General features: G+C 36.0%; 1 protein-coding gene across 1 annotated transcript in view; it reads right to left on the minus strand.

Annotated features, from left to right (window-relative positions):
• LOC105985115 (rab GTPase-activating protein 1-like) overlaps positions 1–19,819 on the minus strand; it is a 379,696-nt gene that overhangs the window by 268,997 nt on the left and 90,880 nt on the right. The window contains exon 10 of the mRNA XM_013015523.1: positions 10,318–10,459. Within this exon, the coding sequence (XP_012870977.1) occupies positions 10,318–10,459 (142 nt within the window). The remainder of the gene's footprint in view (positions 1–10,317; positions 10,460–19,819) is intronic.

A 19,819-nucleotide genomic window follows, 5' to 3' on the forward strand; every position in this document is an offset into this window, starting at 1 on the left:
CAGCACCACATAAGCAAAAAGAAAAAAGCTGGAAGTGGCGCTGTGGCTCAAGTGGTAGAGTGCTAGCCTTGAGCTGAAGAGCTGAGAGACAGCGCCTAGGCCCAGAGTTCAGGCCCCATGACCGGACCAAAAAAAATATATGTAAAAATGCCAGGTGCTAGTGGTTCACACCTATAATCCTAGCTGGTCAGGAGACTGAGATCTGAGGATCAAGGTTTGAAGCCAGCCCAGGCAGGAAATTATGTGAGATGCTTATCCCAATTAATCACAAAAAAAGTCAAATGTGGTGCTCTGCCTCAAGGGCAGAAGTGCTAGCTTTGAACAAAAGGAGCCCAGGAACAGAGCCCAGATCTCGAGTTCAAACCCCAGAAAGAAACATGGAAGAATATTTTAAGTGCTCAATAATGCACTTTTAAGGAGCAATTATTATCATTAAAAGGACTCACAACATGATAAAATATAGAACTACACAGTTTACAATGTAAACATAATAGAAATTATTCTCACGTGCCTTAACCAATTTGGAATTAGATTTCATTCTACCAAATTTAAAAATCATATTACTTAAAACAAAGTAGATTTTCTACACTTAAGGACAGAATAATAAAATACCCAAGCATAAAAATGTTGCTTCAGGAACTAATTAAAATATATTTATGTCTAACTAAAAGGTCAATTCATCCTTAAGATGACATGTAAGTTTTATTGGCATAAGACATGCAAGCTAGAAATCTGATGTTAATATACTTTTCAGAATACTGAAGATTTTTCACTCTTGAAAGCTATAATAGTTAAATAAATACTTAAAGATTCATGTATGATTATGTATATAATAAAGTTAGGCCTTACCATAATGTATTCACAAATCTAACATTTTTTTATTTTACTTTTTTTTTTTTTGGTCCAGTCGTGGGGCCTGAACTCTGGGCCTGGGCACTGTCCCTCAACTCTTCAGCTCAAGGCTAGCGCTCTACCACTTGGGCCACAGCACCACTTCCGGCTTTTTTCTTTTTTTGCTTATGTGGTGCTGAGGAATCAAACCCAGAGCCTCAGGCATGCAAGGCAAGCACTCTACCACTGAGCCACCTTTCCAGCCCCTTTATTTTACTTTTATAATAATACAAACCACACAGGAGACAACTAATATTAACTGACCATCACACATTTGGTACTTTATTTTTCCTAGATCAAATGCAATCAATACACAGTCATATTTCATAATACTCCTTAACTGCCACAATAACTTTAAATGTTTATTCCTACATGAAATATAAACAATTTTAAAGGTAATTCTTATAAAACCAAAATATAGTAGATATATAAATTTTTACTAAATGACTAGAATTAATCATATACAAATATGCAGTCCTTCAGGGCAAGTTAACCCAACAATGAGCTCTGGAATACAGCAATTAAAGACAAGTATGACTCAGTGATCTGCTCCTGTCAATTACTTCCCTAAAATCAGTGACCTTCTATTTCCAAGGCAAACACCTAAATTTAGGCTTTATCTCTTCAAATCAGATGCATATATCATATTATTCAGTTCTTAGCTTCACTTTTCATAGTTTACTTCCAGCTAAATCCCCCTGCCTTAAACCTCTGTTCATGCCATGTCCTAATTCAAATCTCTGACGATTCTCTATTGTTTTACATAACTGAAGACCACACTTTTCCACGGTGCTATTCATACTTTCCACTATCTACTCTCAGCTACACTGTCTCATAGCCACACTTCAGAGATTCTGTGCTTCTCAATCAGATTTCAACCTACCTAATTAAAGAATTATTGAATCAAAGGTCAAAATGGTATCCTTTTTACTTTTTTGTCTTTCCTGAGATCTCCTGTTTCCCTAAAGAAGAAAGTTTATGAAGAGCTCTAAGCTAGAAGGGGATTCTGTCAGAATCCTCTAAGTTATAAAAAGTCCTAAAACCTTAGAAAAGACCATAGCCCTGATCAAACTTTTGACTGCAGCCTCATGAGACCCTGAAGAGAGGATCCGCACTAACCATGTCATACTGTTGATCCATAGGAACTGTAAAGTAATAAACAGAACTTGATATGCAGCAACAGAAAACAAATACACACACACTCTCCAATGTTTCTCAACACTCTTCTTTATCAGCGATATTTTTTAATCATTTTATATAATATTTATTCTAAAAATACAAGAATGAGACAACAATATTTAACTCCTTTCCTTCCTCCATCTCTTGACCCCCCCTTATTCTCCCACTATACACACAAACCCAAAATTTTCATAACATAAAAATTATCCAGCTGAGGGCTGGGAAGGTGGCTCAGTGGTAGAGTGCTTGCCTTGCATGCCTGAGGCCCTGGGTTCGATTCCTCAGCACCACATAAGCAAAAAGAAAAAAGCCAGAAGTGGCACTGTGGCTCAAGCAGTAAAGCACTAGCCTTGAGCTGAAGAGCTGAGGGACAGAGTTCAGGCCCCACGACCAGACCAAAAAAAAAAAATTATCCAGCTGAGTAGGGTGGCTCATGCCTATAATCCTAGCTACTCAGAAGGTTGAGATCTGAGGATCGAGGTTCAAAGCCAGACCAGCCAGGAAAGTCCGGGAGACTCTTATCTCCAACAAAACACCAGAAAACTGGAAGTGGCACTGTGGCTCAAGTGGTAGAGTGCTGGTCTTGAGATGAAGAGCTGAGGGACAGCACCCAGGCCCAGAGTTCAAGCCCCACAACCAATAGCAACAACAACAACAAAGTATCTAGCTGGTAAGGAAACAGTATTTAACATGCCTAAAAAATTTATCTAGCATATTTCCTCATCTCTAAAATGAATATATCTAGTAGTATTATAAGTCTGTTGTGAGGAATAAATGAGTCAATAAAGGTCGATAATTTAACCCCTGACACCAAGTATGGGGTAATCAAAAGCAGTGGCCAGGTAGGAGATTTTTTTTTTACAAATGCAGATCAAACAACCCAAACCCCCCCAAAAAAATTAAAATAAGGTTTGTATGAAATCTCCAAGTAATATATGAGCACATTTTTAAGTCTGAGAAGTAATTCCTTTAATCAGTACCTACGCAACTAAGTGCTATATAATTTTCTTTTAAAGAAAAAACAAAGCTCATTTCTTTATCTTCCTTCCACCTGAATATAAAAAAATTCTCATTTGCAAGATTATTCTACAGTAAATGCTGTTTGTGGCTGCCTTCTCTCTAATAAAGAACATAGACATCTGTGTTTATTACTCTAGTTAACAGAAGTTAATAGTGGACAGTAAATATGAAATCAAAGCAGAAATTCATAGTGTTTTAAGCTGGGGATTCAGGAATCTGAGACAGAAGAATCACAAGTTCCAAACCAGCATGAGATAATATTGTCAATAAAAAGAACCTGCTTTAAAAGAGAGAAGGAAGGAAAGAAAATGGGAGCGGGGAGGCCAGGAGAAAACATTTGAGCCAGTCCAAATTAAAAAAAAAAAAAAACAAGAATACAGATGATGATAAAACCAAAATGTACAAACAACTGTTAAGCTTATTTAATGTTACTGTGAAACAAAACTCAAAATTACTTAGACATGTCATAAAGGACAACATATAGCATTTGCTAATTGTTATCTTCAAAGAGGCTTTTTGAAGGTTTACTATCCATGTTACAAATAACTAAAGACAAGTATGAAGTCAACAAACAGAAAAGCAGTATAAATTCATGTTGTTATAATTTGTGGAGGGAAAGGGAAAAAACAAATCGTTTAAATAGGGATACAGGTGGACCCATTGCAACAATGAGACGTACAAGTCATTATGTCGAAAATGAACTTTACAACTTTGGTGGGGGTGGGGAGGAGGAGGGTTGGATGGGGGTTGGGAGAAGGATGGGGTTTCGGGAATGGGAAACAAAGGAGGAGGCTACAATGCTTGATAAGAAATGTACTCATTATCTTGCCCATGTTAATTGTAACCCCTCTGTACAGTATTTTCACAATAAAAAAAATAAAATAGTAATAATTAAAAAAAAAAAAAGAAATACCAGTATATATGGAGTTTCAACAGCAGGGCCAATACAGAACAAGTTGAAATGTATTTCAATACCAGGAATCCCTGCAGATAAAGACTTAACTTTCTGCTAAGATTCCTTGTCTTCAAATTAATACCTTTTAACACACCTGATTTGAAAAATATGCTTTGTTTCATTTTAGATCTTCACTTTAGATCTTCCAAAAAAATTAAGTGTAATTTTAGTCATTTTAAGTCTGTACTCCCCGTTTAGTTAAATTACAGGCTAAGTAAGACAATTTAGAATGACTTGAACTTCTAGTTTTGCTTTGACAGGCAAATTGCTAAAAATAATTAAATAAAAGAATACTCCAATTCCCCCAGCACGAAAACATTTCTATGCCACCTCCAGTTCTAACTTTTGATGTTTGCATTGACAGAAATGTCAATTACAGAACTAATAATAAAGTGTATTGAAAATGTATGACTGCCTATCTGTAAAAGAAAAGAAATTGTTACTTCCTACTCTGATTTTTGTAACTTTTTTTACAAGGTGATGGCTAATAGATTTTTCAAAAAAAAAGGCAATATCTCAAATAGCGGAAAACTGTCAAAAATGGAAGTGAAAAAAATTAAAGAAAAACAAATCTGATGTCTTGTTCATTAGACTGCATATAAAAATAAGAAATTGAAGTTTTCAGGTTTTTAATGTAATTCCAGAAAAAATATCTTTATTTTATTTTTTTTAATCTGTGGGGTGACAGTTTAAAACATGTACAATGTGAGGGAAATGTCTGGAAGTCAGAGAGGAAGGTACAGGGCCCTACTGACCTTGCAAGTTTTCACCAAGTCTGAAACTGTTCTTTAAAAATGCATAAAACAAAACAAGAAAAGACCACAAAAACCCCAAAATGCGGCTAAATAAAAATGAAACAAACCTAAGATCACTCATAAAGCCACAAAGTAGGGGTTTTGTTTCCTTCCCATCTTCCCTCTCATTTCTAAAATAAAAACACAGTATTATTCCTAGCTTTAATTTTTTCTTCTAGCAATTTATTACGAATATATTTCTTTAACTTGTAAATGAGAAATATTTCATCACATTTCTTTCTCCCATTTTAGGTTCCTAGAATGGTAACCTTAAACATTTTAAAGACTTGATTGAATAAGGAGACAAATTCCTTTTCATCATAATCTGATTCCATTGAGTTTTTCCATGTATAATGGATTATACTTAGAAGTTCTGTTCTGAAGATTTTCCTAACTCCTTCCTTCCCTCCTTCCTTCCTTCTCTCCATTCTCCATCCCTCCCTCATTCTTCTTTCCCATCTCATCTAAAGCAGGGTGTGCTGCTGTGGGTGCCATCTTTATGCTTTTCTTATGCTTCCTAGAACTTAATAATGTTGAGACTATAAAAATAACTTCATTTATTATCCATTATTTGTTATCATTCATTTCTTATTCATAATTATTAATGGAGCAGGCAAGATCTCATTGAGAAAGTAGCATTTAAGTAAGGACGGAAAGAGGAGAGAATAACATAGTTAATCTGGGAAAAGAGATCCAGGCCAAGGGACTAAGTAGTACAAAAGCCTAGAAGCAAGAATACACTCAGTGGGTTTGAAGAACAGGAAAAGAAGGGTGGAACTTGTGAGGCAGAGTGGTAGAAAATGAAGTGAGGAGGTAAAAACTAGATAGAAAAATTATCTATGGCCTTTATAACAATTATGGTTAATGAACTATGAATAACTGAAATAAAAAGCTACCAATTGCTTAAGAAATAATAAAATATAAATAATTTCAAAAGAATTGTATTCAAGGGGCAGGGAAGGTGGCTCAGTGGTAGAGTGCTTGCCTTGCATGCCTGAGGCCCTGGGTTTGATTCCTCAGCACCACATAAGCAAAAAGAAAAAAGCCGGAAGTGGTGCTGTGGCTCAAGTGGTAGAGGTAGAGCACTAGCCTTGAGCTGAAGAGCTGAGGGACAGCACCCAGGCCCAGAGTTCAGGCCCCACAACCGGACCCAAAAAATAAATAAATAAATAAAAGAATTGTATTCAAAAGAATACAGGCTACAGGAGAAAAAAAAAAAGCAGAAAACTGCTTTAGAGGTATCCAAGCAGAAATGGAGGTATGCAGACATAAAATAGGGTCAGTAAGAGGTTAGATTTTTGATTCCTAGATTTAGAGCTAAAAGATACCACTAGCTGACAAGAGAAGTATGAAGGCATAATTATACTATTTGGGGGGAAATCTCTTTATATAATACAAAAGTAAAAGAAAGTAAAAGAAAACCACTTAGAATACAAAATTCTGAAGACATCATCATTCATCCTGTCCAGCATGAGTTAGAGTCCTGTCTTGTCTCCCCTGAGTGGGTGGGAGCAGAATATTGGACATGGGGACAGCATGCCACACTACCAATTTTAAGATTTTATGAAGATCCACTCATTCTTCTTTGTTAAAATTGCCGCCAACTTTGGCTTTCCCACCCAGGATTATAATCTCAGGCCATCTGCCATACCAAACCAGACTCAAAGAAACATAGGTTGCATGAGTTCCCTCATTTGTAATAATTAGAATGTGCTTTTAAATCTGTATGTAAACCCAGTGGACAGTAAAAGACAAAAAAGTTACACTTGGACATGATAAATTAAACAGGACTCTAAACATTCACACAGTTAGACAGAAGGACAATATCCTTAGAAAAGATCACAAGGGCTCAACAGATAAGTGCCTATGATCATGTAAAACGATGCTTATCAAAATGAACTTCCAGAATGAGGTTTTTTATTTTACTTTTTGTGATTCTTCTGTTTCTTTCCCCCCTTTTGTCACTGTTTTTTATTCCTGACCTTTGTCTGAATTTAAGTTTATCTGATTTGGGAAGGGGAAGGAGAAGCACAGAAATGGAGGGACAAAGGGTAAACTTAATACAGCAGTGATACACTGGACACTATGCTAGAAATGAACTATACAAAGTGGGGGTAGGGCGCAGGAGAGAAAAAAACTAGTAGAAAATGAAAGAGAGGGTATCACTGTTCAAAAAGAAATGTACTCATTACCTGACTTACATAACTGTAACCCCTCTGTACATCACCTTTACAATAAAACTAAAAATAAAAATGAATAAAATCAACTTGAAAAAGCCAAAAATTCAACACTACTTTTTCTATTACTGCTCCAGAAATTTTTTTTCCATATTCTGCTCCAAATTAAGCGAGAATTATCCAGATCCAAAAGAAAACTGTTGATTTTTACATCACAACGACAAAGCAGTAGAGCCAATGAGCAGAAGAGGAGCTACTTCAGGGACTAAAACAGCAGCATCTCCACTCAGATGAACCTCTACAAGGTTTAGTAGTATTAGGTTTTTAAAAACAGGTAGCCGAGTAAGAACAGCACCAGCATGCACGTGGTATTCAGGTAAGGGGTAGGAAATGTGTCTCAATTTGTTACTTGATTCTTGTTATTTTCCAAAGTCTTGAAATGGTTCCCTCTGACAATTTTATGCACTTTTATTTTACTTTGTGACAAGTGGATTTGCTAAATTTCTCACTCAGCCACTCTGCATTAAATACATTTTAAAAATAATCTGCCCAAGTAACCTACTAAAAAATGCCAGAGAAAATATTTTGAATCATTTCTAAATACAGAAACTGCCACTGCATTGAAATTACTATTTTCTTTTTGCTGTTAACAGCCCTTTGTTGAAAAGACTTACTCAGGTGGACTTAAGTGGAAAAAGCATTCTAAGCAAGGGCATTTGTAAAGAAAGACACAGAAGCATGTCAGGAAAGTGTGTAGTTAAGAGTTTGGTGGGTGAACACTTCTCTATTTTTAGCTCTTTCTGTTCAACTACAAAGACACTAAAATCTTTTATAATACCCCAAAAATGCCCTCTTTGGTCAGAATAGTGTAGCATTTTTAGTTCAATCTCCTCATCAAATTTCTTTTTTTTTTTTTTTGGCAGTCATGGGGCCTGAACTCTGGGTCTGGGCGCTGTCCCTCAGCTCTTCAGCTCAAGGCTAGCGCTCTACCACTGGAACCACAGTGCCACTTCCGGCTTTTTCTGTTTATGTGGTGCTGAGGAATCAAACCCAGGTCCTCATGCTTGCAAGGCATGCACTCTACCGCTTAGCTACCTTCCCAACCCTCCTCATCAAATTTCTTAAAATAATAATTCAAAAACTATTGGTTCACACCTGTAATCCTAACTACTCAGGAGGCTGAGATCTTTGGATAAGCTCAGAGCCAGCTGAGGCAGGAAAATCAATAAGATTCTTATCTCCAATTAATCCATAAAAAAAAAAACCATGTGGCTCAAGTGGCAGAGCACTAGCCTTCAGCACAAAGTTCAGTGACAGCACCCATACCCTGAGTTCAAGCCCAAGGACCAGCCAAAAAAAAAAAAAAAAAGAACCTAGAGCCAAATTTTGGTTCTCCTCTAAGATTTAAAAAACTTTTTTTTGTTTGTACATTTTTTTATTGTAAAAATGCTATGCAGAGGGGTTACAGTTACATGAGCAAGGTAACGAGTACATTTGCTATTTTTTTCTAATGCTTTTCTTACACATTTTATGATTGTAGTAGTTGGTATTTCTAAATATTTTGCTGATTAATAAGAAAAATCTGTGGGACATTTGTTTTGCCATTTACTTCTAAATGTATCAGTTTGTTACAAGTTTGTTTTATATAAGTAAATATCTGTACAATTTTCAAATCTTAAACCTCTAAATTATCACTGAGTCATAAAATACCTTTCCATACCTCGAATGACAATTAGTAATTTCTCATGAAAAACTCGGGAAATTAACTTAAGGTTTGCCTGTTATCTAAAACATTATTCTGGTTTCCTTGAGATTTTTTTTATAACTTGGCCTTCAAAGAAGTATGTATGGCTTTTGGCAGACACAATCTAATTATCTTATACAAAATATTTTTGTTAATACACTTATTTATATGCTTGGCATCACCCTCTAAAATGCTTAAAAATATGATGAAAGAGCCCTAAATAATGTTGCTTAGAAGATAGCCCTTCATATTACTTATCCATCTTATATTGAATTACAATTTTAGACAGGGGAATATCTAAAATATGAATGTTATCTGGGAGTACAATACCCAGACTATACTTAGAAAGATAATGCAAAAAATATTACCTTTATAGAGACATATCAATTCAGTGCTTCAAAGAATACCTCCCTTTTGTGTGTTATAAATATCATGAACTTTACAGTAAAAATGTCATAGGCTTCTGTATATCATATTTAATTCATTAATTACCCTTATGACCACAAATGATTTACTGGAGGGCCATGGACAAAAAAGTCCATGAGACTTCATCTCCAAAATAAGTAACACAAAGCAGGGCTACAAGTAGCTTACATTGTAAAACAGCAGCCAGCAAGCAAGAGAAGTAAGTATGAAGACCTAAGTTCAAACCCTAGTTCTAACAAAAAAAAAGGATAGAAAATAAGAAAAATACTTCAAATAATCTAATGTTCTGCATAAATAAATGAAAACAACAAGAACAAATTAAAAGTTAACAGAAGAAAACAAAGTAAAAATAAGAAATAGAGTTTGATATCAATAAATCAAGTAATGGCTATTGAAAAGATACAAATAAAATTCTTGAACACATTAGATACAGAAGAAATATGCCTCAACATAAGAAGTCAAATATGAGGGCCGGGATGTAGCTCAGTGGCAAAATGCTTGCCTAGCAAGTGCAACATCCTGGGCTCAATCCCCAGTACCAAAAAAGAAAAGACTCCCCCAAAAAATACAATTAAAAAAGAAGTCAAATATAACAAATTCAAAGCTGATACCATACTTTATGGAAATAATTTGAATGCTTTACCTCTAAAATCTGAAATAAGACAAAGATATCTAACTCCTATTCAACACAGATGCCTAGCAAGAGTAATCAAAGAGAAGAGAAAAGAGAAGAGAAGGGAAGAGAGGAGGGAAGGTAAGTGGAGGGGAGGTGGGAGGGAGGGGAGAGAAGAGAAGACAATAAGAGAGAAGAGGAGGAAAGGGGAATTCTAAAAATACTTGAATCTGAAATTTTTCATTAAATATTTCCAAAATACTTGAAATAAAATAGGCAGCAAACCAGCAAAGTGATTCTGTCAAAATGAAATAGTTGCATAAGTGGCAGTGGAAATATGCAACCAAACTAAATTCACTTCTGCATGTAGTAGAATCTAATCTAAGTGGCAAAGACTAGGAATAAACACCTTGGCCATATAGTGTGTCCAGAGACAAACACACATACATACACATCACGCTTTAAAGATTTATAACATGTTTCTAAATAGAAAAATCTGAATTAATTCAACTTCTTACCTTCTTCTGCTTCATCCTCCTGAGGTGACACTGGACCCCCTCCACTAGTAGGAGTAACAGGTTCTTCCTTGTCAGACTCTCGCTGCAGGCTCACCACCTCATATATTGCATCTCCAGCACTGGAATGTCCTTTTCCCTCAGACTAAGAAAGATATAACCATGTGTGTAAACATAAGAAATCTAAAGATAGCATTTCAATGGTTCATTAAAAATATCTGAAATGGCTGAGTAGAGTGGGCCAAACCTATAATTATAATCTTAGCTAACTGAGAAGCAAAGATTGAGGGATTGTGGTTCAAGGCCAACTCAAATTCTTTCAACTTTTTCCCAATTCAAAGCCTCAGACTATTCTTTTCTCTCTGCCCATAGAGCATTTCTCTTTAACTTTCTCTTATCTATCTTAGATCCTTACCTCAAATATTACTTCTACAAATTGGTTTTTTAGAACCCATCTCTCCATCTACAAGGTAAATTCCTTATGTGTTTGATTCTCACAAAATCCTGACTTTTACCACAATAAAACTGCATACTTATTTTTATATTTACTTGTTTAATATCTGCTTAATCCACAAGACAGTTAATTCATTAAACAAATCATGTGGTACATGACACAAAATAAATATATATCAAAGGACTAGCCAGAAAAACATGGATCTGGGAATTCAATACATCTGAGCCTGAAATAAAATGTTACTATCAATTAGGTATTCCACATTGGCCAACTTACTATGGTAAGTTATAGTATTTGTAATAAAATACAACTAATGCTTCTTTCAAATTGTTAAGTTAGATACAATACTGTGTGTGTGTGTGTGTGTGTGTGTGTGTACATGTGTGTGTGCGTGCGCGCACTCATGCGAGCACACGTGCCAGTCCTGGGGCTTGAACTGAAGGCAGCCTGGGTGTTGTTCTTGAGCTTTATGCTCAAGGGTAACAAACACTGTACCACTTGAACAACAGTTCTACTTCCAGCTTTTTGGTGATTAATTGGAGATGAGCATTTGGACTGTCTTGCCCAGATTGGCCTCTCTCTGTGATCCTCAGATCTCAGCCTCCTGAGTAGCTAGGATTATAGGCATGAGTCCCCAGGGCCCAGTTATATATAATGCTTTGGATATTGACCAAAGTACCTTGTACAAATTTATTATTGTTAGGTTATAATATCATACTAGGATCTAAAGGACTTAAAGTAAAAGGATCTAAAGGACTTAACAGGCATGTGTAGAGCGTATTCTGTAGTATCTATCTGTATTATGATATATTTAAGTTATAAAATATGACTAATTACTGTTTTTAAGAATTTTGAAGTCAGTCCAAATATCAAATATATCTATTACAGTATGGGTTGGTTAAATTATAAAGTTTCCTCACACTAAAATAAACTCTAAAACTTTTTTCATATGGTATCAAACTTTTTCCAGTATCATCAAATCCAAAGTACAATATGCTGATGTCTCTGTATATAAATCCTCTGAAGCCATTGGTCTAAATGCTAGCTACAAATATGTAATTAACCGTGGCGGGCAGAGATGATCTTAACCTCAACTATCTACTAGTCAGAATCTTTAGGGTATAATATAGAAATCTGAAAGTTTTTTGAAGAATCACCAGCAATTCTAACACAAACCTGAATTAAGGACAATTGTTTATAAGACCTCTTGTTTTTAAAAATTTATTTTATTGTAAAGATGCCGTACAGAGGGGTTACAATTACATGAGTAAGGTAATGAGTACATTTCTTGTCAAGCATTGTTACCCCCTCCTTTGTTATTCTCCTGCAATCCATAAGACCTCTTGCTTTTAATAAAAATGTCTATGCAAACCCTATAACAGAATATACACAATTACGTAAGGAAAAGGTATGTCCATTATAGAGATAGGTAAATGCTACGGAGAAGTTTAAGTCAGCAAAAAATTTTCTGGAATGTTATAAGAACACTATAGCTTGGGGGGGGGGTATTCTTTTTTTGTCAGTCATGAGGCTTGAACCCTGGGCCTGGGCACTGTCCTTGGGCTCTTCAGCTCAAGGTTAGCACTCTACCACTTAAGCCATAGCACAGAAAGTCTCACGGACTTTCCTACCTGGGCTGGCTTCAAACCTCAATCCTCAGATTCCAGTCTCGTGAGTAGCTAGGATTACAGGCACGAGCCACTGGCACCCAGCTATTTTTATCTTTTATAAATTGAAAATTTATTTTAAGTATTCACTTACTATTGGTTATATATTGAGTCAAAATATATATTTTATGCTTTTTAATAAAATATATTTTCATTTTATGTTTTTTAATGTTAACAATTTACTTTAAAAAAGACGTTTTCTCCAACTTAAAGAATGATGAAGCTGGCGCCAATGTCTCATGCCTGTAATCCTAGCTACTCAGGAGGCTGAGAGCTGAGGATTTCAATTCTAAGTCAGATGTGGCAAAAAGTCCTCCTGAGCCTCTTATCTCAAATTAACCACCCAAAACCTGGAAGTGGTGCTATGGCTCAAGTGGAAGAGTACTAGCCTTGAGCACAAAGAGGCTCAGGGACATAGCCCAGGCCCCAAGTTTAAGCCCCACAACCAGGGAGGGGGTAGAGGAAAGACTGTTGAAGCACCCAAAATCAAAGAATATCTTTTAAGACAGATATCTCCTTCTAAAGGCATACTTTTCTCTTTTTCTTTTTCTAAAGGGATACTTTTCTTTTCCATGTAAAGGGACTACTTGGCTAGGGAATACATGTTAGATCGAATTTACTGGACAAGAATATTAACTTTTGCTCAATCTTGGTTTTCCTAAGTAACAAAGACTTTTATTCTTCGTGGGAAATATATAGAAAGTTCTTTACATTCAGATCATAAAGCAAAGTTCTTCACTTCTCATCACTGCTTTTAGGATGTTCTTTCCATTACCTCATTTTAAGTAACTGAAGCTCTGAGGGGTTGGCTGGAGCTTATATTAGCAGTGCTTGGTTCAAATGGTAGCTGTCAAACCTTACCACCACCACCACTACCACACATACACACACAGCCACTAAGTTGTTGCTGTTGCTTCCCTGAGGTTCAACCAGACAGCCAAATCAGGCCTGTGAAGTCAGGAAGAAGGTAGGGTATGGATCAGAGCTGAAATCACACTACCTGCAGTACAAAAGTACCCCAGGACACAGGAAGATAGTGACAGGAATCTGTGTTTGCCCAGCAATCAAAGTGCCCTGCTCTGGACCATTCTGTCAGTGTTGCAGCAGTCTGGTCAGTGGACTTAAAAGTGATGCCCTAGAGTACAACCAGGCATCTCTTTCAAGTTGTACAGAGATCTACCAAGGCTGCTGCTGTTATTCCTGTGGCCCCTGAGACAGGCTTGGTTGCGATCATTACTACCACTGTGCCTAAAGTCCTATCACAGGTTATAGTGGCTGCAACCTTAGCACTGTCACATCTGCAAATCCTGTAAGTGCTGTGAAATCAATATTTATTTTAATGACCCAACTGCACTGTCATGACAATGGGTAGAGACCCAAATCCAGCCACCATAACTCCTACAGATACTGGGAGCCTTGGATATAACGTGGGAACTTCCTCATGTGGAGGCTTGCCCTCACCACTTCCATAGAGATCAACAAATCCCAAGCTGCATATGTGTTGGTTGCCAAGAAGAATTTGCTTCATGGCCACAGCTGTCATGGATGAACTCAGACTCCAAAACTGATCCAAAGGTTCCCACCACACTGCACTCTGTAAGAAACAATTCTCTCATTGATGACAGCTAGGAAGGACAAGCCAAGTGCACCTGTGCAGACTGTCATGCGAAGACAGAACGTCTGTAATGAGCAATCAGGGATATTGTGTATATGAGTGGGCTCACCGTTTCTTCCCACAGCGAATTATAAGCAGCACTCCTCTCACACACACCCCCGTCAGGCTGGGTAGTCTAGGACTTCTGTACCCTGCATGACCATTCTGTATTGCAGCATAACTCCCAGTAAAGCCTTTTGGGGATAATTTCATTACCTGTTCTTGATTTCTCTCAGGTAGACTGGGCTGCGCTGGCTACACTGAGTTAGTAACACCACTGACGGATTGTTATCCCCAAGAACACCTAGCAGCCAGAGAACTGCATAAGAGCTGCCAGGGGCTACTGTGAGCTGCAAACTCCAGGTGTTGAGAGCACCTAGGAAGGCTGCCAAAAACAGCTGGGAAATCTGTTAACATTAGCTGCTGAGAGCCACTGGCACTCAGAGCTTGATGTTCTAACACCAAGGGAGCTTTCTTTGGGATTTCACATTTTTTGTGATTTCTATCCAGAGCAAAAGGACCCTAAGCCATTAATAACAATTAGATGGAGATAGCAAGAATAAACTTGACATTTTAACATTAATCCTATACTTAGCACAGAGCTTCCTGTTAGAAGGAAAGGTGTAAGAACAGGCGCTACTTTCTTCTCCAGCCCAACTCCTTTTCTCCTGACAAAGATTAAAACAGTAACTCAGTACTGAAGGTAAAGTCATAAGATATTCTGAGAACAGGTAAGATTACAGCCTTTGTTTTTTAATTTTATTTATTTTTATTGTAAAGGTGATATACAGAGGGGTCACAGTTACTAGGTCATGTAATGAGTACATTTCTTTTTCAATAGTGTCACTTCTTCCCTTGTTTTCTCTCAGTTTTTCCCCCCCACAAGTTATATAGTTCATTTTCAACATAGTGTCCCACCATTTATGTGCTTCCCCTTACACTCCCCAAAACAGACAAACTTACATACAAGATGAAAAGTACAGAAATCAAAAACAGCGACAAAAGGGGAAAAACAAAAAAGAAAACCCACAAAAAGTAAAATAAAAACCTCATTTCCATTTCTTGGAATTCATTTCAATAAACATCATTTTATATGTTCATATGCACATAGCTACTGAGCTTTGTGATCCTCTCCTAAGAATATCCTCCTTTGGTATCACTGTGTGAATGAGTCCTGTTTAATTTAGCATGTCGAAGTATAGGTTTTTGTCTTTTAGCATCCATTGTGTTTACTTGTAAATGAGGGAAGCCATGCAACATGTTTCTTTGAGTCTGGCTTACTTCACTAAATACAATTTTCCCATGTCTTAGATTATAGCCTTTATCATGACTATAACCTGCCCTTTTCTGACAGGAGTCTCCACTCTTCAAACAATTCTTTGCCTAAAACCAAAAGACTGAAAGATACCAAGTGGAAAACGTATTTGTCAAGGAAAACGCTTCTCATTTAGTTTCTTTTTGGCACTGATTCCTCTCAATTCATACTAACTTACCTTACTCTCTTGTTTTTGAGAATTCTCAACTCTGAATCAAAATTCTTCTCCTAGGCAGTCACAATAAGGCAACAAAAAGTGCTATATATGTGCTACCTCTTGTTACTGTTTTATAATCACTTGATATATCATTTGGGGACATTAAACAGTCTAGCCCATGGTACTACATGCAAGAAATATCATGCTTCTTTGCAAGAAGCAAAAGTGGCTTATGATCTTATTCCAAGGTAATTGAAAATCTTTCTAAACAATTATAACTGTAGGCATATAATAGCAAACATTCAATCCTAACAAAATCTCAAGCTTGTTGATATCTTAGGACTTTTGAATTAGCTGTTCTTTTTATTTTTTCATCCATGGGCTTGAACTCTGGGCTTGGGTGCTGTCCCTGAGCTCTTTAGCTCAAGGCTGGCACTCTACCACTTGAGCCACAGAACCACTTCCAGTTTTCTGCTGGTTTACTGAAGATAAGAGTCTCACAGACTTTCCTGCCCAGATTGGCTTTGAACTGCCATCCTCAAATGTCAGCCTCCTGAGTAGCTAGCTAGGTTTACAGGCATGATCCACCAGCAGAAGTAGCATTTAGTCATCAGGTATTTGACAATTGCTCAAGGAGAGAAGCTTTTCTTGACTACCCAGAAATCATTATCCTATCATCGCCCACTGTCTATTTTCCTACCTAATCAATCTTTTCCACATATCCTTCTTGTGTGAGAGAAAGCAAACTCCATAACGCAAGGATCTCTTTTGTGGCATTCACCACTATACACTCCAATTACTACAAGATAATCTGGCACAAAATAAACATAAATAAATGTTCATTGAATAAATGAATGAGAAAATGAGCAAACAACCCATGTTGGGGATATTATCACCATCTTAACATGAAAAAACTGAAATAAGTACAACTACCAAATGGCAGAAAAGGATACTAGCCTCATACCTAGTAGAAGAATCCATTATTTTAGCTTGCTTTTCTATGTCACTCTACAGTCTAAAAATTGATCATGAAATCATCTAGACTCACCTAGAAAATTCTTTCAGTAATAAGGTTGTTTTTCATTTCAGAAAAAGCTTCCAGACATTCTGCTAATGATTCTTACAGTTTAAAACCAGTTTTTCAAGGATGGATATAATGAGAAGAAACTGGATAACTCAATCAGGGGCATCTTGAGCTCAAAATACCCATGCAGAACATAAAGTACCCAATTAAAAAAAAAAGCATGCAACCTGTGAAGATACATGCCATCCAATTAATACACAACGTTTCCTTTTCCCTATGAATTTCCCTGATTCCAATTGATCCAGGAAGCAAATTTAAGTTTATAAACTAAATTTACAATAATAAAATTAAGTTTATAAATTATCAATTATAAATTAAGTTTATCCTTGCTGATTGAACAACAAAACTTTTACTTTATTTTAAAACCCAGTGTCATTTAGAGTCCTGGAAATGATGCTGTGGCTCAAGTGGTAGAGTGCTTGCCCTGAGCAGAAGAGCTCAGGGACAATACCACCCAGGCCCAGAGTTCAAGACCCATGACCAACAACAACAACAAAAAAAAACACTCAGATCCTTGTTTCTGAGCCCAGCTTCACAGCAATATTGTGTCTTGGCATTGTGGTACATACTTGTAATCTTAGTTACTCAAGAGGCTGAAGCAGGAGGATGTTAAGTTTGAGGCCAGCCTAAGACAATTTATTGAGAACATGTCTCAAAGTCCTAAAAAAAAATTACAAAAAAAACACAGCTGTTACCCTATATGTCAATATATATTCTACTTTCAACTTCTATAGGAAACAGCCACATCTTTAAAGGGAAGCTTTAAACTACAACCTATGTCATTCTGCTGCTGAGGTTCTGGACTGTTTAAATCGTCCTCGTGTATATTATTTTTCTTTGGTATTGAACATATGCATGATTTTATAATGGTGATTTTTATGTACTTCCTTATTACTATGAAGTAATACAAGAGATCCTTTGCAGAAAAGATCATATTTTAAACAGTATACCTTTACTATGGACACTATCATACTACAGATTCTAGAAATATCCTGTATGTGAATTAAATTGATTGTAGCAATTGTGAAATTACTTGTGCTGACCAATTTTCATGCAGCTCAATAATCCAACTATTATAGAATTTTAGAGATAAAATCTTAGTAATACTATTAACCCACACTTTTATAATGAGTAAACTGTATTATGGAGATAAATTCTGTTAGGACTTATTTCTTATTATCTATTGAGAACCAGTTTCATCTGAAATACTTATGCTATATACAAACTCAAAAAATGTATTTCATCTGTTAAACTCAAAATATATGACATTCACCACACATAAGTGGGAGTATTTGATTCCTTTTCAATCAGATATAAAATTCACAATGTCTTTTTAGGACAGATGCTCTAATAAATAAACACAATTTATTATTAGAATTGAAAAACGTTTTTTCAGAAAATGTGTTCATCATGACATTAGATGTGCTAAAGGAAATTATTTCAATTATTTAAACCTAATTCTAGAACACCACCTATTTCAATGTATGTCAATTTGCATTAAAATATGCTATGCTGCCCTCGAAATATCTTGACTTTCCTATTGTTAATGTACATAACATTGTTTAAATTATCTTTAAAATGAATACCATATAAGCATTTTTCACTTGTAACCATGGATGAGGTTGTGTATATTTGCATCTAATTGTCCAGAAAAAGAAAGAATCCAGAATCAGCCATTTCCCCTGCTGCTGCCTCACTTATCCTCCTGAGAATGGAACTGTTTAACAGGAACTTCACCTAACCAACTACATCTCCTATTTTTCCAGACACTCATGATTCTCTTTAATACTCTATAATTCTTTTTCAAAATATCACTGAGTTCACTGAGATAAATTTTGCATATTCCAAGTTCCTGTCTCTGTATGTCCATTCCTTCAAGCCTAAGACAACTTTGTGCTCATCAATTTTTACTACATTTTAGCATCCACAAGTGGGAAGAATTTTTACAAAGAGCAACATATTGCATGAAGAAACAGATCTCAAATGATGAACATTTAATTTTATTAATGTTAAATATTAACATTTAATTTAATGTCATCATGAAATAATGATTATGTTGCTCCTTTTCTCGTTATACCTAAACAGAACTCTTGTCACATATACTTTCAATGGTGGTAAGTCTACTGTTTTTATTTGTTAAATTTTCAAATAAAAGAATCAAGTAATTAGATTAGTAAGTTACAGCTTGGGGCTACTTGGCAGTGCTTCTTAAGCTCCTCAAAAGAAACAGAAGACAGAAGAATGCTGATATTTAATTAAAGAATCCCAAATCAATGTCTTTGTCATCTTGTTTTACTTAAAATGGATATACTGCTTTTTAAACATAAGATATAAGAATTTTAATTCATAAGCTCAAAATGTTTAAAGTTAATTTCTCAGAATCAATATTTTTCATTCATCTGACAATTCCAGACGTTTATGTTGAAGGCCTGAATTAAATCATCTATCCTTACATAAATACCTGAAGGAAATGCTGTATTATTCAGTTATATTACACTGGCGGGGGGAGGGAGTGTTGTACTAAGACACAATCAACTTTAGCATATGGTACTCTAAGGTGCAGCACTTTGGTTAGTACTGGACATAAAAGTAGAAACAAATGTTCATTCTCACCCTCCCTGTGCTCCTTTTTTCCAAAGGCAAGCCATAGTCAACCTTCCCCAGAAGGAGGTTATAAACTTTTCATTTTTAAGTTATCCTCCTTTTGTCCATAAGAAAGGAATGCCTATATCCTTGACAACACAGATGCCAAAACAGATCTGAATAAAACTTACTAAGTTCCTCCAGTTTATTATCTGATTACACTTCTTTTGTCAAATCACACTTCCACATGACTGTCCAGTCTCAAATCTAGCACAAAAACACGATTTTCTGTCTCTTTGGGTGTTCATTTATGAAGGCTGCCATATCACATAAAACTTGTATGAAATATATCTTTATATCTTTCTATTGTTAATGCAATTTCTGTTATAAGAGCCTCCACCATTACTCTGGCAATGGGTGAGAGAAGCAATCTTTTCTCCCCTGTAACCCACCTTAATACAATACAGTGTGTACCTTAAAAGAAGCTGGTAGCATTTGTTAGGAAATGGAAAAACTTGGAAAAAATTATATTAAGTGAAGTAAGCCAGGCCCAAAGAAACATAGGTCCCATGGTTTCCCTTATTTGCAATA

Source organism: Dipodomys ordii, unplaced genomic scaffold, assembly GCF_000151885.1.
Source record: "Dipodomys ordii isolate 6190 unplaced genomic scaffold, Dord_2.0 Scaffold27, whole genome shotgun sequence".
Taxonomy (NCBI): Eukaryota; Metazoa; Chordata; class Mammalia; order Rodentia; family Heteromyidae; genus Dipodomys; species Dipodomys ordii.